We start from the raw sequence: 18,682 nt of genomic DNA on the forward strand, positions 1-18,682 counted from the left end.
CGATCATGTGCCTTGCGATTCCTACGAGTGCTTCGCGAGCCGGATCGTTATTCATGACCTCCACCGCAAGACTCCTGCATACTCCACGGATCGTCGTCTAAACGTGGTAGTGCATAAAGATTTGTTTCCGTGCAACAATATAATGTCCTTCTTGTACAGCACTCTCTAGTACAGCAGTCATCGGTATAACCTAGTGCAACATCTAGCTATCGCGAACCGGGATCTAGCCAGACATCTACCTTTCGGACCAGCCGTCCAATCTATAACAAAGCCGTACCCATCTAGAATGCTCAACGTAGCCCATCCTTGTCATAGATGAAGTCCGCGTATACCGGTTGCCACTGGCCCGCGATGATTTGATCGCGCACCTCCTCCTTGCTCCAGGGCACCTCTGCAAGGTCCTCGTCGAGTGCCTGCTGCGCAACTGCGACCGCGATTTCCGTGTTGATGTATCGCGCGTCCGAAAAGTTGGGCAGCAGCGGGCTGTCGGGGTCAGCGAGTGCAGGCGAGAGTGAGGCGAGCCGACGCGCGCCGGCGATGATCATCGAGTCGCTGAGCGAGCGGGCTCGGGTAATCATTGCGCCGTAGCCGAGGCCAGGATAGATGAGCGCGTCTGGCGCAGAGGATTAGCGCTGTGTCTGATGAAATCACTATAATGCTCACTGTTGCACTCAGCGACGCTGTGCGCGCGAGGGTTGTCAGCTTTCGCATACAAGAAAGAGTAGCGTCACAGCTCACATGTAGTCCTTGCCACCACGAGGGTTCTTGCACGGAGGGAATGGGCTACCACTTGCCATCAGTGCCTTACCGTCGGTCCACTCGTTCGCGTCCTTCGGGTCCACCTCTGCCAGCCTGCTCGGGTTCGACAGCGGGAAGATGATCGGACGTTCTACGCCTTGCGCCATTTCCCGGATGACCTTCTCCGTGAATGCGCCGCCCTGTGTCGAGCATCCGACAAGCACCGTGGGCTTGATCCTCTTCATGACATCGTATAGCCCTATTTCGCCGTTCTCGTTCGTGGGCACACCTTCCCACTCCGCGTCCGGGCGCACGAATTCTTGCAATGCCTCGCGAATCTTGGTGGGGCCAAGCGACTGCTTCACGAGGCCGTACCGGTCAAGGAGGAAGAACCGCTTGTTCGCCTCGGACTGTGAGAGACCATCGATATCCAACATTCCGTCGCGTAGTTGTTTGGTGATACCCAGTCCAGCCGTGCCTGCGCCGTAGATCACAATCCGCTGGTCCGAGAGACGCGATTTGGTCACGCCCACTGCCGACATCAGAGCCGCCAGAGAGACTGCACCAGTGCCTTGACTGGAGAGAACATATCAGAAAGGTCCGCGGGACGGGACACGAGTCACATACACGTCATCATTAAATACCGCGTGTTTGTCCCGGTAGAAGTCGAGCAACCGCTTCGCGTTTTGTACACCAAAGTCTTCAAAGTGGAGCAGACTGTGTGGATGGTACTTGCGCACAAGCTGTACGAACTTGTCGATGAATCTGTCATAAGGCTTCCCGCGCACGCGGGGGCTTGGCCAGCCCTGTGCCTGGCTGAGATGCCATTCTGCATAAGACGAGCGATAGTACTCACGACGTAGAGATCGTCTTTGAGCAGCTGCTGATTGTCCGTGCCCAGGTCGAGTGTGACACTGATTGCTTTCGAAGGATCAATTCCGCCAAGAAGCCTGTGTTCAGTCAGAAATCTGGTTAACCAATGTATTCTTCTGCCTGACAAGGTAAACGCTCACGTATAAATAGCCGATTTTGCCGCAGAAATCTAACGAAAAATCAGCTTCTTCGGATAGTCAGGCAATATACCGTCAGCACATACACCGATGCCCTGGTCGCAAGAAGAATTAGCCTTCAGTGATCGTACAGCAACAGCTGCTACTCACACCAACGCCCTGGTCCCCGATCCCGAGGATTGCCTCCGCGTCCGAGCATACGAACAACTGGATGTCGCGTCCCCTCGTCTGCTCTAAGAAGTCTTCCTCCATTGACTCTTGATGCGGAAATGTCAAGTACATTCCTTCGCTGCGTCGGAACAAGTGGGAGTAGTTGGCGATCGCATCAGCCTTAGAGAACCGGGTGAGTATATGAAGGAGAACAAGTGAAGCTCGAGGTAGGAACGTCATGAAGGGGTCGAGAACATTTAGACGAGTTGAAGACCCGCCTGACGAGGCTATGTTTGGAGCCTTAATATGAAGGGTCATACTACATACCTGAGTCGGGGTGTAGATGATAGGGATGAGCTCCTTCAAATGCCTGCTGATGAGCCCATAGTACAGTGTCCAATTTTGGTCCTTCAAGCTCTGTAGGAACGTGTTCTTGCGAATCGCCGAGTCGCGCGTGGTCAGCTGGTCATAGGCTCGACGACATTGCTCTTCCAGTGTGTTGACGCGGTATGGGAGACGGCTGGTGAGGCCAAAGGCCTTGCGCTCGCGCACCGGAAACGCGGTGCCCTTGTTAAAGCGCGGATGGGTGAGGATGGCATCGCCGCGGAGCGCGACGCGCAGAACTTTCGTCGCGGGCGTCGACATCGCCGTTAACGGCGTCGGGAGAGGATTGCGCAAAAAAGATCGATGGCATAGGCGTCAGCGTTGAGGATATTTATATATAATGCAATTTGACGGGGACAGGGAGACGGAGGGAACGATAAAGACGGCGTCACTGATCCAGCTTGCCGTGTGCTCGCCGGAGGCAGTGCCTAGCCCCACCCATCATCTCTCCCGTCCAGATCGACCGACTGGCTCCGTCGCGCAGCTGGCAAGCAGCAGGTACAAAAGGTACTCCAGAGACCTCCTTGATCCCCAATTATTCTCTCGTTACGATCATGGGCCGCTGGACACAGTATGACGAGGTAAGGTTGCGTCGTGTTTGATGTACATGGGATGGGTGCTGAGGTGAGTGTGTGGTGCGCCAGGACAGCTACCGCCTGCCTGAGGGCATGAAGAGGGTGGGCTACGACTCAGACACTAGCAAATATTACTTTCGAGACCGGGACGGCACGCTGTGGGAGGGCCCAGAGGGCGCGGAATACGGGGAGATGAGACAAGGTGAGTAAGAGCATGAAATTGGCAATGGCTTTCCCTATTCGCAAGGATCGCAAGGATCATCGCTTCTCAGCACCAAGGTTATGCTGACATGATTGTCTGTAGTCTCGGATGCACCAATTGCGCTGGATGATCATGATGAGCATGCACACAACGAGGAAGACCTGGAGGCCGCTCCTACCCGTGCGGACGGTTACCAACCCCTTGCAGTCGACCCCGTACGTCTATCCGCTTTGCATATATTCACCGCTCTCATTTCGCACCCTCAATATAGGACCAACCCCCACATCGCAGCAGCGGCAACACTCAAGCATACAAGATGCTCTTTCCTTTCCTCCTTATCGTTGCCGTCGTCCTCCTACTCGTCATCCGACTTGTCGTCTACCATTCGCGTCCGGACCCTGACCACCCTGACGCATCGCTCTGTCCAGGCAAGAGCGAGGTGGCACAGGTCAACACGGGCGACACTTGCTGGAAGCTTGCGCAGACGAGCAACAGCACATTGGAAGAGCTCCTACACGTCAACCCTGGTCTAGACTGCAACCAACTGTTGCCTGGGCAGAGTATATGTCTGCCAAAGGCTGGATGTATGGATTAGACGGAACTCGGAGACTCCGTCTCTCATCCATTACGTGCTTTCTCATCTCGGCACTCATTCGTCTCTGACATTGTGCTCAAGCTCGTTGTATATCACCTTTCAGTTTCTAATTGTCATATCTGTCTCGGATATTATGACGGTAGCTCCATGGGTCGTGTGCAAGTCCAGCCCTTCCTTCGACCCCGGCAAAGGGCATCTAGCCACCTGCGCTGGCTTGATATTCAATGCTTCAACGTTCAACAACGTTCAACGCTCGCGTCCTACGCATGATGCTCTCGAATTAAAGCAGCCTCGACCCCGCCTCCTTTGGAAATATCATGCGTGAATTTCACTGACCGTGAGGGCCGGTATAAGCGGGGTCGCCGGTGATGGTGAGAACGGCTGTCACGGTGCACGGTCACGAGTCACGCGTCGCGTTACGTGTATTGGTTCACGCACGTGGACGAGAATGTGCGTGCGATGACGTCGTGCACTTCTTGTCAGCGCGCGTGGCGCGTGGCGCAACCGTTTGAGGTGCCGAAAATCGAAAATCTGCAGCCGACGCCCACCAGGCGTTACCGCCAGCCGCAGCTCCTCCGACTTGCGTTCGCCGCTCTAAATTCTTTCTCCCTTGCTCCACAAACGACGTTCCTCACGAACAACGATATAGCTAAGCTTCACGCATCGACACGGTCCTGAACGCACACGCGATGGTCGACTACGACAAGCACATTCGGAGGGGACACCCCAGTGAGTCGCACATAGCGTCCGCTCATTGAAGTCGACTCAAACTTTCTGTCTTGCTCGGACAGTCGTCTTTACATTGATTATTGTCTTTGGCATTATCGAGGTACGTTGTCTCCCCACCCTCAACAGATACCAAGCTGACGGCGAAGTCGACGCGACGCATAGATTGCAATCTCGGGATGGCTTGTGGGGATGTATAACAGGCATCATAACTATCTCAGCACTTCGGTGCGCGACCGGACGCGCTATATCCTCTTTACGTCCGCTTGGACTGTGTTTCTTTCTTTATTCTACCTCGCGCTTTTCTGGCACTCGTCTTCGGCCGGCTCTGTGCTCACAAGTGTGCTCAGCCATGGAACTTTGTAAGGAGCCCGTCTATAACGCTCTCATTGTCTGCTTTGATAGGGGAAGGAAAGAGACTGACATCATAATCTGGTTAGCTTGTTCATGACTTGGGTGTTCTGGCTCGCAGCTGCAGCGAGCATCACCGCAGCATTGAGCGGAGGTCTTGACTGCAGGTATGTATCCGGCCTTCTTCTCGTGAAGCCTCTGCAGTGTACTGACTCTCCTTTAAGCTTGCACTACGTCTACTGCGGCCAGTTGAATGCTATGGAGGCCTTTGCGTGGATTGAATGGTTAGTGTGAAAGTGTTTGCCTATTTTGACTTCAGTCACTGAGAGCTTTTGTTGCTTCTGGAATTCCAGGGTCACGGTCATGTTCGCGCTTGTTGTTGTGGTGTTCCGCGGGATCGCAGCTTCAAGAAGAGGAGACGGCCTTAGGGGCCAGCTGGTCGCGTGAAGCGTCAGCACGTTGTTTAACTATCAGACGATGACTCCATTGCCTACTTCACTCAGTCGCGTCTTTCAATGGTTGTATACTTAATCCTTCTTACTGTATGCCCGGTGCCGGCTGTTTTTGTTCTGGTGAAACCCTCCGATAGCTTATGGACTGGAACATATAGTCGAACGTTCATGTAGCGTTACTTTTTAAAAAAATTGTTTTTGCGTATTGCTGCATTACTCACTTCTCTTCGCTGTATGAGAAACGGTAGCATGCGCTGGTCAACAAGCTGTGGGCTCGTAGAAGTTCCCAGTGCAAAATTGGACCTTCCCCTTTAGCGCCCACCTGTGAGTGTGACTGCGACGCGTCTGGTCGCGTGAAGCGTGACCATAACGCCACGCCACCCACCCAGGAGTCTACTCCCTCGTCGCCTCTTTCTCTTTTGTGCATCCTCAAAATGCCTGTTTCCCTACAGGAACTCACGCAATGTCTTTCTCAAACCCTCTCAAATGATACCGCTACGCGAATCAAGGCAGAGTTGCACCTCGGCGATCTGCTCGCCGCCCCAGGCGCGTTATTTGCCACTGCTCGACTCTCCTTTGTCTGACTGTTCGATGCGACGCGTTTTGCCATGCAGAGACTGGATTGGCCCTTGCGCAGCTCGTTGCTCAGCAGAATGCGAATGTAGGGTTGCGTCAGATGAGTACCTCACGTTCTGTGTGCTTGAGAACTTAGCGTGATGGCGGATGGATTGTGTCTTTTCGATTAGCACTCGGCTGCAATTATTCTGAGACGGTTCGTGAATGAGCGGTGGTCGCCTGCGTTGCCGAAGTGGAAAGGTACATCGGCGCCTGTGGAGGTGAGCTCTCTGCCCTGACGTGCTTTGGAATGATACTTCGTGATACACGCGTCGCAATTGAGACGTTCCCTGCGGTCTTATCGCAGATCCCACTTCGTTAAGGTTTAGCAATTCGAAGTATGCTGACAGTCTAACACGAGTTTAGTTGAAAGCGCAAACCAGGCAAATCGTCTTCCAATGCCTCTCTGACCCACAGAGCAAAATCCGATCGCTGTGCGTGAGTATCGTGTCCAACGTCCTGGCATATCGCTTCTCATTTCAGCTGCATGCGTTTTCCAGGCACAAATCCTCACGACGATCGCGAGTGCCGACTGGCCAGATGAGTGGCCCGATCTTCTTGACGCATTGATCGCCTTGCTCTCGTCCAATTCGCCCGCGTCTGTCCATGGCAGCATGCAGGTCCTCGCGGAGTTCATCAAGTCAGATCTGACGGAAGACCAGATTCTGCCTATTCTTCGACAGCTGCTGCCGATTCTGCTCAATATCTTGGGAGCACCCCAGGTGTGTCCCCTACGCCCTGGGATGAGCTTGTAGTTGACAGAGTTACCGTTTGGCTAGCAACATTCTGTTCTTACGCGCGCCCGTGCGGTGTCTGTGTTCAAGACTTGTGTGGAAACACTGTTTATGGTCAAGCAAGAACACCCGCAGGCTGTTAAGGAGGCTGCGGCCTCCATCCTTCCTGCATGGCTCGAAGCTTTCAAGTACCTATTGAACATCGATCCCAGGCAGGATGTGGAGGGAACGCCAAATTGGGATGGCATCGCTCTGCGTATCCAGATCTACAAAGTAAGGAATCCACATGCAATACTTGGACAGCGCTGATATCGCGATACAGGCCCTGGACACGATCCACGTACCCTTCTCAAAACAGCTTCTTCCGTACATCAACGATCTACTCACTGTGTCTCTCAACCACCTCACCCTGCTCTATCCGACATTCGTCCATTATTACCTGATGGGCGAAGAGCCGGTCCCGCTACCGTCTGAGAACGAGGCGACAGAGCTGACACAGCTCTTCTGCGCTATCATGGACCTGGTCTCTGTCATGACTAGGATGGGCAGGTCGAAGAAGTGGTTCGATGGTGGCAATGCGAGGGCGCTGGTGATTGCCATGTTCAACTGGATACAGATCACGAAGGAAGATGTGAGCATGTGTCGTGCATATGCTGTATCAGTGATTTACTTGAGACGGTGCAGGAAGAAGAATGGGCAAATAATGCCAACGCGTTTGTGGCAAATGAAGCCGAGGAGGCGCTATCCTTCAGTGTGCGAGTCTCTGGACTCGATATGCTTGCTGTACGTGTTCTTCATCAATGTAGCTGCCCGTATACGTTCGTTTACTCATTCTCAATAACCCACAGGCCCTTATAGAGGAGTTCCAGCCCGTTGCGATGCGTACGATTCAACAAGCTATCCAGGAGATCACCAGGACGTCGAACGAGGCGCGGGATGCAGGCAATCCTGACTGGTAAGTGTCGATGTTTTACAGTTAGAGTAAGTCGACCCACCTCAGAACAGGTGGCGGCCTCTTGAGGCCATGTTGGCCGCGGTCGGTTCTCAAGCAGAGGACGTTCTCGAATGGATTGAGGACCAAGAGTCTGCAGGGCATCCGAGTCCGATGGATATCGAGCCTCTCCTCACGAACGTCGTACCCAATCTCCTCGGTCTCGCAGGTATGTTCATTGCAGTTGCAATAATCGATTAACTGATCGACCAATGTGGCAGACTGTCCATTCTTGCAGGGTCGCGCTTTTGTTTTTGCGAGTCAATACACGAAGGTACTTCCTACGCAACTTGCGGGGCAGTATCTCGAGGCTACGGTGCATGTGCTGGAAGCCAGCGATGCCGGCGTGCCTATCAAGATTTCTGCCCTCAGGGCAGTGCAAAAGTAGGTTCCGCGTATACTCACCCAATATTACTTGCTGACCACCTGTCAGTTTCTGCAAGGAGATTGATGACGCGCTGCTAGAGCCTGTGGCCCCGCGGATAGTGAAGGCGATCGGCCCATTCCTTTCGGTCACCACAGAAGATACATTGTCTCTGGTCCTTGAAGCGCTCGACGTGGTTGTCAAGATCGGTGACGGGAAGTGGATGACGACGGATCTGGCTTCGTCTCTTGTTGATGCTATTCTTGATATTTGGATGAAGAACAACAGAGGTACGAGAGTTATCGTCTTCTTTCGTGTGGATCTGTCAATTGAGTCTAAGTGCAGATCCTATCTTCATTTCACTCCTGACGGAGATCCTGGCTTCATTAGCTTTATCTCCTGCGCCAGCCGTTTATGCAACTGTTGTCAAGAAGGCCCTTCCCCCACTTTGCAATGCCATTATGGCATCGACTGCTCGCGAGCCATGGATAGCTGGTACAGCTATTGATCTTGTGAGCAGTCTCATACAGGGAGCACCAGCGAGTGGACTTGGGGACGGCTTCATCAATATTCTCGCGCCCAGTCTGTTCCTCGCACTCAGGACAGTCGAGGACAGGGATGTGATTCAGGCAAGTTGCAATCGTACTGTGCAGGCTCCGTCTGACATCCGTGTCTAGAATGGCACTGCTTGCATCACATTGATCATTCGCAAAGATTACCCTCAACTCAAGGCCTGGACTGACCCTACTTCAGGCCAGTCTGGCTTGGAGTGTGTCCTGGCGGTGCTCGCGCAGCAGCTGAAGAGCAATGATGAGTCAGGCGGCCTTGTTGTCGGCGACTTGATCATTCACCTCTTCCGGAGAGCAGGAGAGAGTGTTTTGCCTGTGCTGCCGGACCTTCTGAAAGCGATGTTGGCTCGCATGACACAGGCGAAGACGGCGTCTTTCATCCAGGTAAGCCTCATTTAGAGAAATTCTCGAGTGGATTGTTAATTCTCGCAGAGCTTGGTGATTCCGTTCGCGTTCTTGATCTATAACCAGCGAGATACGATGCTTGCCATGCTGGAGTCGATGGACATCCAGGGCCGTTCCGGTTTGGATATTCTTCTCCAGACATGGTGCGAAAACGAGGAGACGTTCCAGGGCTTTTGGGCACAACGTATCAGCACATTGGCGCTGTGTTCTCTGTATATCTCTGAACGACCAAGTCTGCAGAAGATTACGGTGAAGGGCGATCTCATCATCAAGCCTGAGACGAGGAATGGTCAGTCTAAGCCTCCTACGTTAGTTGTATCCTGTTGTTTTCATTGTCCTTGCGTTTAGTGATAATGACTAGATCGAGAACAAAACAAAGTAAGCATGCGGTGTCAATCCATTTGTCCGCCAACTGCTTACATTCTGTCATAGTGCCCACGGAATTTACGCGCATTCCCTTCCCAGTCAAGGCGCTCAAGCTTTTGCTACGTGACCTGCAGACTGGCGGGGAATCTGCCACACGGAGGATTAATCTCGAAGATGTGGAGTCGGATGATGGGGTTCGTTGTTACAATGAAGTCGAAGATTCTAAGCGCTGACATCTTAAATACGAATTAGGAGTCTGAGTGGCTTGAAGAGTCGATGACAACTGTCAAGGAGAAATTCCCCGATCTGAAGGATGAAGAATTGATGTACCTATCTGATGTTCTAAGCGCACCTACGGGGCTTCCGTTCGACAACGATGACACTCTGGAAGCTTCTGACGATGACGACCTCAAGAATGACCCAGTCTCACAGATGGACATGCGGGTGCGTGGCGAATCCTCCGTCTCATCAATCCCGCTCAACCCAATACACGGCATTTATCCAGGGACATCTGCTGACCTTTTTCCGCGAGTGCGCTGCGCATAATACGAACAATTTCTCTGCCGCTATCGATCAGCTCACACCGGAGGAGGTAATGGTTGTGGGGCAAGTGGTCGGCCACTAAAAGTTCGCGTTCAATTAGAGTACAGTTTTTTGGTCTTCAAGATATGATATAATCGTTTACATTTTTCGCAAATTTGTCTATTGTGTCCAGTTTGCGGAGGAAGAGTATCCTCTTACATGCTGCAGGGCGCTGATTCTTGCCGGAGCTCGTTTCCTCCATGCTCGGCGGCACAAAGAGACAGAGATCTGGCTCCACCGGGGGTTCGCCTGCGTGCCCGTTGTCGAAGCCTTCTTCCTCAGAACGCTCAGCAAACTGTCATGGCCAAATGGTGTCGAGGGAAACTGGCATTTAGGCCTTTCTTTGAAAACCTGTCGTGCACGATGAGTACAGTGAACATAAGATACTGGAGTCGCTGACGCAGTACGTCCTTCGATGTTTTGCAATATACGTCGAGCATGTTCGTGGGGCAGTCGCGATCGAAAAACGGATTTGCGCCTTGTTCCTCCACATCCTAGGCAACTACTCCATTGAACGTGTCAGTAGGCTCCTCCTTCAAGCGTGGCGCATTTTCCCTCCAATAGATACTCCGTGAAGTTCATGCACGAGTCAGGCGGTGCGTGAAGACTAAGATATGTAAATTCAGTGATGGAAGTGGCTTAAGTATATGCCTTTGGGGTTGCATATATATATGCGCATGGGACGAGATCAGTGCATATGAGAGTCATCTCGTCGAACATACGTACTCGAAAGGCGACACGGGCCCGCCCCGAACCGCCCCTCATCCTCTTTGATTAGTATTGGAACTCCTCCAATGGAGAGTTCGGTATGAAGTCAGGCAGATGCGGTCTATCCTTGTATAGAAGTATATCTGACAGGTCTCTGTCGACCAGAGCTTCATTTTTTTTTTCAAATATAGGCGTGTTGTGCAGATACATGTACTTTGAGATTTGGATTGTCTCCCATAGGCAGACTACGAAAAAGCCTTCTCTGTGTGTTAGAAGGTCAGGAACTAGGGTGCGAAACAACCCGTTTGCAGCCTTCTTAGAGAAAGTATTTTCCGAGAATCGAGATTCCTGCACCCTCTGTACATTCTTGGCTCGACCGTATCTCCGTCATCGCATTCCCACCTTTTGGTGTGCTCCACCTCACGAGACCGGTTGCACCCACACAAGGCCTTGCAGTGTGTCACGGATTCACGGTCGGCACTTGCGGCCACTGTGTCGATCTTTCAGATACAGGTAACTGGCTGCTTCCAACATTACATCAAGTGATGGCGAATCAAAGGGGAGGCTTCCAACATTTTCAGCTTATGAAAAGGAGGCATTGTAAGTGGGCGTAAGGTAGAGCTTGACATCGGGTGAGACGATGAAGTTTTTTGCGTGAGCTGCAGGATGTGTGGTTTCACGGTCCTCCGTGTCACATGACCGTGTTTTCGGGCAAGTCCGATCAGATGCCGCATATGGAGATGGATCTTTGCCTTCAGCTGCTGTAACTGCAATCAAGTCCTCTCAAGATTCAACCGTCCTCAGTCCCCGGCTCTTCGATTCTCGCCATCGTACTTTAGTCTAATGACCGACATCGCTGTACAACCTGTTCCCGTCGACGCCATGCAGGGCGTCGTTGCTTCTGTGCCTGCCGCAATGGCCGCTGCCCCGGCGCCGGTGGCTGCACCTGCCCCACCTCCCGAGCCGGAACACGCTTCGGAGACGCTCTACATCCAGAATCTCAACGAGAAAATTAAGATACCAGGTGTGCATTGCTTCCTCTGCCACTGTCCGGCTCTATATATTCTCTATTCTGACTAAAACCACATATATGCTACAGTGCTGAAGGCATCGCTTCGTAGCCTTTTCAAGGCATATGGTGAAGTACTGGATGTTGTCGCGCATGGAAACTTGAGAATGCGTGGACAGGCATTTGTTTCCTTTGAGTCCGCTGAGGCTGCGAAAAAAGCATTGAAGGAGGTCAGGGGATTCCCGCTATACTCAAAGCCTATGGTGCGTCATCACATACGTGTTCTGTTTTATCGTATGCTGAGTGTCACGTAGCAAATCTCGTTCGCCAAGACACGGTCAGATGCAGTGGTCAAAAAATTGGATGCTGCGCACTATGAGCAGCACAAGGCACAGAGATTGGAGCATAAAAGTGCGTATCGTTTCTTTCGCGGGGTGAGCGGACGACTCACGATTTACTCTCCAAATATCCAGAGTCAACTCGCTATACCAACCCTCTCAAACGCAAATATCGCGAGCGGAGAATGGCTGCAGCAGGTGCGTATATGCGCGTGTGTTCGATGTATCGTTGACGCTTACGTTATACATCTATCGCAGTGGACGGTGCTGGTGCAGCACCAGTGTCCAAGCGGCCAAACGTTCAGATGCCGGACGAATACTTGCCACCCAACAAGATTCTGTTCTTGCAGAACCTCCCGGAAAGCGTCAGCAAGGATCAGCTCATGGCGCTTTTCTCTCAGTATGTGCCACATCGATGTCATTCAGTTCCGAGCGATACTCACACAGCGTCGGGGTGCAACAGATATCCAAATCTGCACGAAGTGCGTCTTATTCCGACAAAGAAGGACATTGCATTCGTCGAGTACATGGACGAAGCGAGTGCAACTGTTGCAAAGGATGCCCTCCACAACTACAAATTGGATGGCGAAAACAAGATCAAGGTATGTTTACCGGTAAAAGAGCCATATATGCGTGTTGCTGACGTGCAATCCCCAGATCACCTTCGCCAGGAAGTAGAAGAAGACGCCCTTCCTGTCTTGCCCGCCACATTTATGGATGCACAAATTCCTTTAATTCGAATGGGTCAGACTGAAGTATGATGAAGCCACCCAATCGTGATGAAGACGATGCTGTCGAGTGTCATCTTGCTCTGTATTATACGTGCATGTCATGTGTTGTAGTTGAACCAAGTTCTTGCGCAGATACATTTCCGTTCTTATAAGGATAGCCGTGCCGAGAGTATGGCATCAGTGCGATTCTGCTTGATGAGCTTCGATGCATGAGGCGGCGGATCTCAGGCGCAGGTCCTGGCAGATCCCGGGCTTCGCCCATGGCTTTGCGGTATCTCGATCATAACCTCCAAGTCTCCCTCTTCCATTCATTGCCAGCTCCGACTCGAGGGTATCGCATGTGCCACCATCGATATTGGCAAGGTGTCGCACTTATCGCATTCCGTATAACCATTGCACGCTTCCGGATCGCTTTGCGGCTCACGAGTGCCTCATAAAGGGTCGCATCGTGGGTGAATTACGAGGCCAGGTACCTCCACCCAAAAGGGCCTTCCGTGTGCAGACTATTGATATGGAAAAACGTCAAGAAGCATCAGAATCGCGGTGTCGGTCGTGGCTGCTCCTATCGCCACCGAATCAGCCCTGAGGCCTGAAAGTTGGCAGGGTCGCGGCAGACCGCAACAGCATGTCAGGTCATGTATGAACCTTGCTTGCTTCTGCTTTCCCACGAGTTTCAGACGTTGGCACGAGAGCTCGGGCTCGCCACCAAGGCATTGCTTGTAGGTCTTGAAGCCGTCGTGGAGAAAAATCAAGGATAGCGCAGGTGAACAGCTTGTCTTCGTCAAGGAGTTCTCGACAGCCTTCGCGGAAGCAAACCACGAAACGCGCTCACGCGCGAAGCACGAGACCCAGAGCAGGCGCCTTTGAAGAACGCGACTCCGCAGCCGACATCCAATCTTCGCGACTTCGCTTCGAGCAGGCACACTCCTCGAGGAACCCATTTCAATCGATCCCCATTTTGCTCATCACAAATGCGATCGCAGCGTGATACCGATGCGTTTGAACGCATCCCATAATCGCTCCTCCAGCCGCGCACTCTTGGATCTTTGCTCATTTACCCAATCTAGACTCTACTTTGCATAACGATCTCTTTGATGGTATGCAAAACGGTTGAATTGATGAAGGCTGTTTGCTTAGCTCATTGATATAGACTTCAGAGGACGAATATTGGCCAGATACTAGTTCAGAGGGCAGCGATGTATGGCGGGACATCGAATTCGAATGTGAGTTGAGCTGCAAACACTGAATTGAGATGATTTGAATTGGTCAATGTACGGTAGCGCCTGCTGGTGATAGCGAAGGAAGCGGTTCGCGTCCTGCGATGACTTCGCTTGCATATGCATCATCAGCAACTCGTGAAAAATCGACAGAGAGAGACACGGGTCGTGCTCGCAGGCATGTCAAGCCGGCCAGGCAATTAGCTGAGAAGGGTGTGGATGCAACTCGTGAGTTGTGCGCTTCTCTGTGCTCCTGCGTTTCTCAGCCCTTCGCAGCTGCAGTCATCGGTCGCACCAACGGACAGAAAGTTGCAGGAGGGCGTTATGATAGAGTAGCTCCTGCTGTTTCGGGCCCGCACTCTAGCAGTTCAGGTCAGGCGGACGTGGCTGGATGCCACAAGACACGTCGTGCTCTATACAGCGATGAGGAAGGTGAGGGCAGTCCATTGCGCACTTCGCCAACTCGCGTTGACACCGCCGCTTGCAAATCCTCGTAGTTGAGAACAGTAAGCCGCTGAGTCACATGGGTTGAACATCGTCTAACACGACACCAGTGAACAAGACTGACACGGAATCCGACGGTTCTGTACCTTCCACTCATCAACGCTCATTTGCATTTTCCAACTATACTGGAATTACGCAAAGCACGTCAATGACGTCTGTGTCCTCTTCATATTCTCTTGTTGACTTACCTTCACCGAGGCGGAAGAGTACACTGGATTACGGCTATAGCCCGCCCTCTCCACCTTCACCACTTCCGCTGGCAAAGTCCCCAAAGAAGACATACCGGCCGAGCTCTCTGCTTCAAGAATGCGCTGCTACATCATTCTCTGCACCCCCAACGTTGCGCTTCCCTCCTCTTGTCGACGTCCAAGGTGTCTTCAGCTCGTCCGCGCTGCCGACGAGATACGCTACGCCGACAGGATCTGTCATCTCAAGGCATCCTTCATCGAACAGCTCTCTTGACTCTTCTGCATCGAGCATTGCCCAGCAGATCAGTCCTATGGGCTTGCCCCCGTCTAAGACTGCCACACTATTGGTGTCCAGCGTCACACCTCGTGCAGAGATTGCCCATGCACAGCCGACAGCGACCTCTTCACTTACTCAGATTCGTCGCAACGATCCTCTTGGATCCGTTAAGGCGTCAAAAGGTCCAGCACCTGAGGCCGCTGCGGTCAAGCCCTCCGCTGCTTCGACAAGCAAGGGCTTCACTGCTTCTGCTTCAGCGATTCCCTCAGTGCTTGAAGGCGTTCAGATCATTGCACATTCTAAGGAGGTCCAGAAGATGATGGATTCGATGCAAATTGCGTGGGGAGTGCAGTACGAGATAGCGCGAGGTATCTGCCATGGATACTGGACGTGGGACGATGTCACATCCTCGAAGCTGAACTCCCTGCGAGGCTCCAACGTCATGGCTGCCCCGCGCGTAGCACGAGTGATGCTGGGCCATAATCTCGGAAGGGCGATCGCGAATGATCATCCTTTATGGTGAGCCATCTCTCGTAACGTGCATAGACACCATGATGTAGACATTCTCTCTTTCTTGACAGGACCGAGCTGGATCGAGAACAAGATGCATTGCAAGCGGACCCGTCGCGCGGCCTAGGTCTTCAGGGCGAGTGGCACGGCGATGCCAACTGGTACGGCGGCCGCATACAGCAGGTATCCCGGCTCGTGAAGACCGAGAGCGGTTCCTACAAGCTCGTTCTAGAGAGGATGCTGAAGCGGAAGTCGAACCGTGTCGCGCGCTTCCTTGGCTCGCGGCGCGTCTTGCAAGTGAGCGTGCCCGACAAGCAAGTCCGCGAGCCGGAGGTCACTGCCGTCCGGCTTTTCTTCTCTCAAAAATTTGTGTTATGCGGCCGCGTGTTCGTACCATTTGCAGCGAAGGACGGGAAGGTGTACATGATGGAGACAAATGAGGATTATGAGCGCACTCCTGACCGGCGTGCGGACAAGAACCGCATGTCTTTAGAGGATTTTGTAGACTGGCACAATCCTCTGGATCTGAACGGGCATCAAGTGAGTGATTTTGCATGTCTGCCTGTCCGTGGTCCGCTTCATGAAGATTTCAGCCAATCACGAAGTGGATCACTCGCTTCGATCTCGGTCTGTCGACCTCCGTACCGGTCTTGCGCTTCCAGGGCAAGGGCGTCGACGTATTCGAGATCCCCGATCAATGTACAGTTTTTCGGTTCCCTTGAATCGCAGTGTTACTGACTCTCAGGAAAGATGCGCAATATGATTCGTCTCTGAGAAAGCCACCAACGGAATGTATCTTCACCGATGGTTGTGGCTTCATGAACGGAGCAGCGTTGGCGAAGATCGCCAAGCATCTGGGCTACTCGGAGCGTCCAACTGTTGTTCAGGGACGTTTCGGCGGAGCTAAAGGGCTATGGGCGTTGCATCCCAAAGACCAGGAGCCGGACGCGTTGCCGCGGATTTGGACCCGACCGTCGCAGCAGAAGATCAGATACGCAGAGCTTGGCCTGGCTCAGCTCATCTTTGATCTGGTGTCGCCTCCCCGTGTCACGGCTCCCTCGCGGCTGTCGAAGCTCACCATCATGAACCTGTCGCACAATGGAGTGCCTGATCACTTATTTGTTGACCTGATGCGAGAGGGCTTGCAAAAGGAGATGGACGCTCTTACGACATGGTCAAGTGAGCAAGACTTGCTGCTGCTGTGGAATGCAGTGAACCAAGTTGGCCACGTCACTATGTCAATAATTCGGCGGCAGGCATCTGGTGCAGCGCGTATCCTCGGCTTTGGACGAGCGCAAGATCGTGAGGACTGGGAGGGTGACGATGGTGATGATGGTGAGAATTTGGACGATATCCTCACTGAGAAGAGCCGGAACGAGTCTGGCGGCGAGCCTGTGTCTGCTGCCGCCGCTCTCATGGAATTGCTGCAAGCTGGATTCCATCCAATGAAGCTGGAGCAACTGTATGAGAAACTGAGGCAAATAGTGGCAGCTCGACTTGAAGAGTTTATCAAGGAGTTTCGCATTGTCGTGCCGCAGTCTGCTGAGGCATTCATTATACCAGGTAAGGCGTTATTTGCTGTGATCTTAGAGAAATCTCACAAACAACATTTTAGATCCCATTGGGGTACTTGAGGAGGGCCAGATCCAATTCCGAGCAAGCCAGAATCTGAAAGATCCTCTAGAAGATGCCTCGCCCACAGTCATCACTGGCGATGTCTTGGTCCGTCACTTGACGTTGCTATAATAAAATTCAAACTAAGAAACCTATAGATTTACCGCAATCCAGCCAGAGTGCCCTCAGACATTCAGAAGGTTTGCGTTTTTGAGATTTTTAACGCATGAGCCTCATGGAAAGTGTGATATTGCAGGTTACAGCTGTTAACCACCCAGCCTTGGCAGCGTATATCAATGTCATCGTCCTTCCAGTAAAGGGACACCGATCGCTGGCAAATCTACTTGCCGGTGGCGGTGAGTACTCTTATCTATGTAGTCCTATCACGCCCTGATCTATCAATGTTTCAGATGTTGATGGAGGTGCATTTTACTTAAATTGAGAGTTGAATGCTCCCTTAGTTTCTTCTGCAGATGTTTGTGTGTGCATCTATGATGCCAACCTGGTGAAAAATTTTCATACTCCAGCCATCAACGACCCACCAGCAGACTTCATGGAGAAGAACTTCGAGTCAGAAGGCTCTATCGAGCAAGTGCACGACTTGCACGAACGTCTCCAGGCTGTGGCAGCTTCTATCAGCCAGAGAGAACTTCAGGAAGTCTTAATTTCCGGTCTCTCGGATGCGCCAGTGGGATTATACTCAATATTCCACGAAAATGCTGCATACGCGTACGGCTATGATAGTCCGCAAACACTTCGCGCTGCCTATATGTAAAGTTCCTCGTATTTGTGGGGTTGATTTCAGATCCGTGCTCACCGTACTCCTCTAACAGGTTCAACGTTGTCTTGGATTCGCGCAAGACAGGACACAGAGTACTGAATGACATCTTCCAATCAGATCAACGCAAGTATGGACGCAAAAAGCCACTCTGTATGAGAGGCGTAGAGGCAGAGACTTCTATATATGGGACAATGGGTAACCCAATCCCACGGAGCCATGGCTTGCCACCATTCGTGCTGGATGAGCTGTTACGTGCCGGGAAGAAGCTACAAGATGCTCATCTTGCTCATTTCGAGCAACTCAAGAAAACATCCCCGGAAAACCGAGATGAAGATTTAACTCGGCCCTTCGAAGAAGCTGCCGCACAAGCACATCCTGTATTGAAAAACGACCTGGACCTCATCGATGAGCATGTCAGAATGCACGTACGCCAATGGCAACAGCTGTCTACCTTGCAGCTCGACGGATCTCCAGCCAAACCTCGAGTTTCGCCAAAGAAGTTCCCATCAAAGCCGGCGGGAAAGGCTCGACCAAAGACGGAGAAGGACAGGCTCTACCAACGGCTCGGCGAGTCGTTCGTACGTGGACCAGACGGCCTTCATATACTGTCAGCGCTTCCGGGTGCTGTGCACACTCTGATTGCGTCTGCGGCGTACCGTGCCAATGTGAAGTTCGCATTTAGGTTTGCATTTCGGGATCTGTGTAGAATCAAGGCTGAGGCTTCAGGCCTGATCGCATTCACTCCTTCGTTTGCAGAGCTAATGGCCATGCCATCATCTGCTGTGCGGGTATTGGCGCAGATGAACCAGGATGCACCTCATTTGTAACGTTTGCAAATACGATGTCGCTGTACAACCTAGTATACCACGTATCTACTGTAACGAGACTCATCTGGATCGCTCTCCTCGCGGGGAACTCGCGAAGCTTTTGGGTACCTGAGTGCCCGTGCTCATCACATAGACTCGTCCCACTGGCCACTGTGCAGACTATCGCCAC

At 52.3% G+C, this 18,682-nt stretch overlaps 6 protein-coding genes across 6 annotated transcripts; 5 read left to right on the plus strand and 1 right to left on the minus strand.

The window, feature by feature from the left end:
* Positions 1-54: 54 nt before the first annotated feature.
* LAESUDRAFT_730410 (uncharacterized protein) lies at positions 55-2,989 on the minus strand. The gene is made up of 10 exons (XM_040909823.1): positions 2,928-2,989; positions 2,226-2,864; positions 1,899-2,078; positions 1,835-1,843; positions 1,752-1,780; positions 1,595-1,688; positions 1,366-1,544; positions 739-1,314; positions 664-680; positions 55-613 (listed from the first exon to the last, which is right to left on the minus strand). The coding sequence occupies exons 2-10, from the start codon at positions 2,541-2,543 to the stop codon at positions 291-293; spliced, it is 1,725 nt and encodes a 574-aa protein (XP_040759965.1). The 5' UTR covers positions 2,544-2,864; positions 2,928-2,989; the 3' UTR covers positions 55-290.
* LAESUDRAFT_685672 (carbohydrate-binding module family 50 protein) lies at positions 2,785-3,840 on the plus strand. Its single transcript, XM_040905899.1, has 4 exons — positions 2,785-2,863; positions 2,927-3,059; positions 3,162-3,274; positions 3,331-3,840. Exons 1-4 carry the CDS (start codon positions 2,837-2,839, stop codon positions 3,652-3,654), a joined length of 597 nt encoding a protein of 198 aa, XP_040759966.1. The 5' UTR covers positions 2,785-2,836; the 3' UTR covers positions 3,655-3,840.
* A 332-nt stretch (positions 3,841-4,172) lies between these two features.
* On the plus strand, positions 4,173-5,432 carry LAESUDRAFT_730411 (uncharacterized protein). The gene is made up of 6 exons (XM_040909824.1): positions 4,173-4,383; positions 4,446-4,483; positions 4,546-4,742; positions 4,821-4,898; positions 4,956-5,015; positions 5,085-5,432. The coding sequence occupies exons 1-6, from the start codon at positions 4,344-4,346 to the stop codon at positions 5,176-5,178; spliced, it is 507 nt and encodes a 168-aa protein (XP_040759967.1). The 5' UTR covers positions 4,173-4,343; the 3' UTR covers positions 5,179-5,432.
* A 137-nt stretch (positions 5,433-5,569) lies between these two features.
* LAESUDRAFT_730412 (ARM repeat-containing protein) lies at positions 5,570-10,065 on the plus strand. Its single transcript, XM_040909825.1, has 19 exons — positions 5,570-5,729; positions 5,798-5,859; positions 5,933-6,019; positions 6,165-6,236; positions 6,299-6,520; positions 6,578-6,805; positions 6,855-7,163; positions 7,217-7,315; positions 7,381-7,487; positions 7,538-7,692; positions 7,745-7,907; positions 7,957-8,177; positions 8,233-8,516; positions 8,565-8,840; positions 8,889-9,150; positions 9,210-9,239; positions 9,294-9,421; positions 9,480-9,671; positions 9,733-10,065. Exons 1-19 carry the CDS (start codon positions 5,618-5,620, stop codon positions 9,850-9,852), a joined length of 3,129 nt encoding a protein of 1,042 aa, XP_040759968.1. The 5' UTR covers positions 5,570-5,617; the 3' UTR covers positions 9,853-10,065.
* A 1,288-nt stretch (positions 10,066-11,353) lies between these two features.
* Positions 11,354-12,760, plus strand: LAESUDRAFT_706472 (RNA-binding domain-containing protein). Its single transcript, XM_040906629.1, has 7 exons — positions 11,354-11,541; positions 11,617-11,789; positions 11,841-11,937; positions 12,000-12,062; positions 12,123-12,264; positions 12,328-12,466; positions 12,522-12,760. The coding sequence occupies exons 1-7, from the start codon at positions 11,361-11,363 to the stop codon at positions 12,540-12,542; spliced, it is 816 nt and encodes a 271-aa protein (XP_040759969.1). The 5' UTR covers positions 11,354-11,360; the 3' UTR covers positions 12,543-12,760.
* Positions 12,761-14,815: 2,055 nt separating this feature from the next.
* On the plus strand, positions 14,816-18,513 carry LAESUDRAFT_662372 (uncharacterized protein; the record flags this gene model as incomplete). Its single annotated transcript, XM_040904984.1, has 9 exons — positions 14,816-15,300; positions 15,363-15,831; positions 15,885-16,003; positions 16,067-16,854; positions 16,907-17,013; positions 17,064-17,105; positions 17,162-17,261; positions 17,367-17,676; positions 17,739-18,513. 9 exons carry the CDS (start codon positions 14,816-14,818, stop codon positions 18,511-18,513), a joined length of 3,195 nt encoding a protein of 1,064 aa, XP_040759970.1.
* Positions 18,514-18,682: the final 169 nt, after the last annotated feature.

Source organism: Laetiporus sulphureus, assembly GCF_001632365.1.
Source record: "Laetiporus sulphureus 93-53 unplaced genomic scaffold LAESUscaffold_50, whole genome shotgun sequence".
Classification (NCBI taxonomy): Eukaryota; Fungi; Basidiomycota; class Agaricomycetes; order Polyporales; family Laetiporaceae; genus Laetiporus; species Laetiporus sulphureus.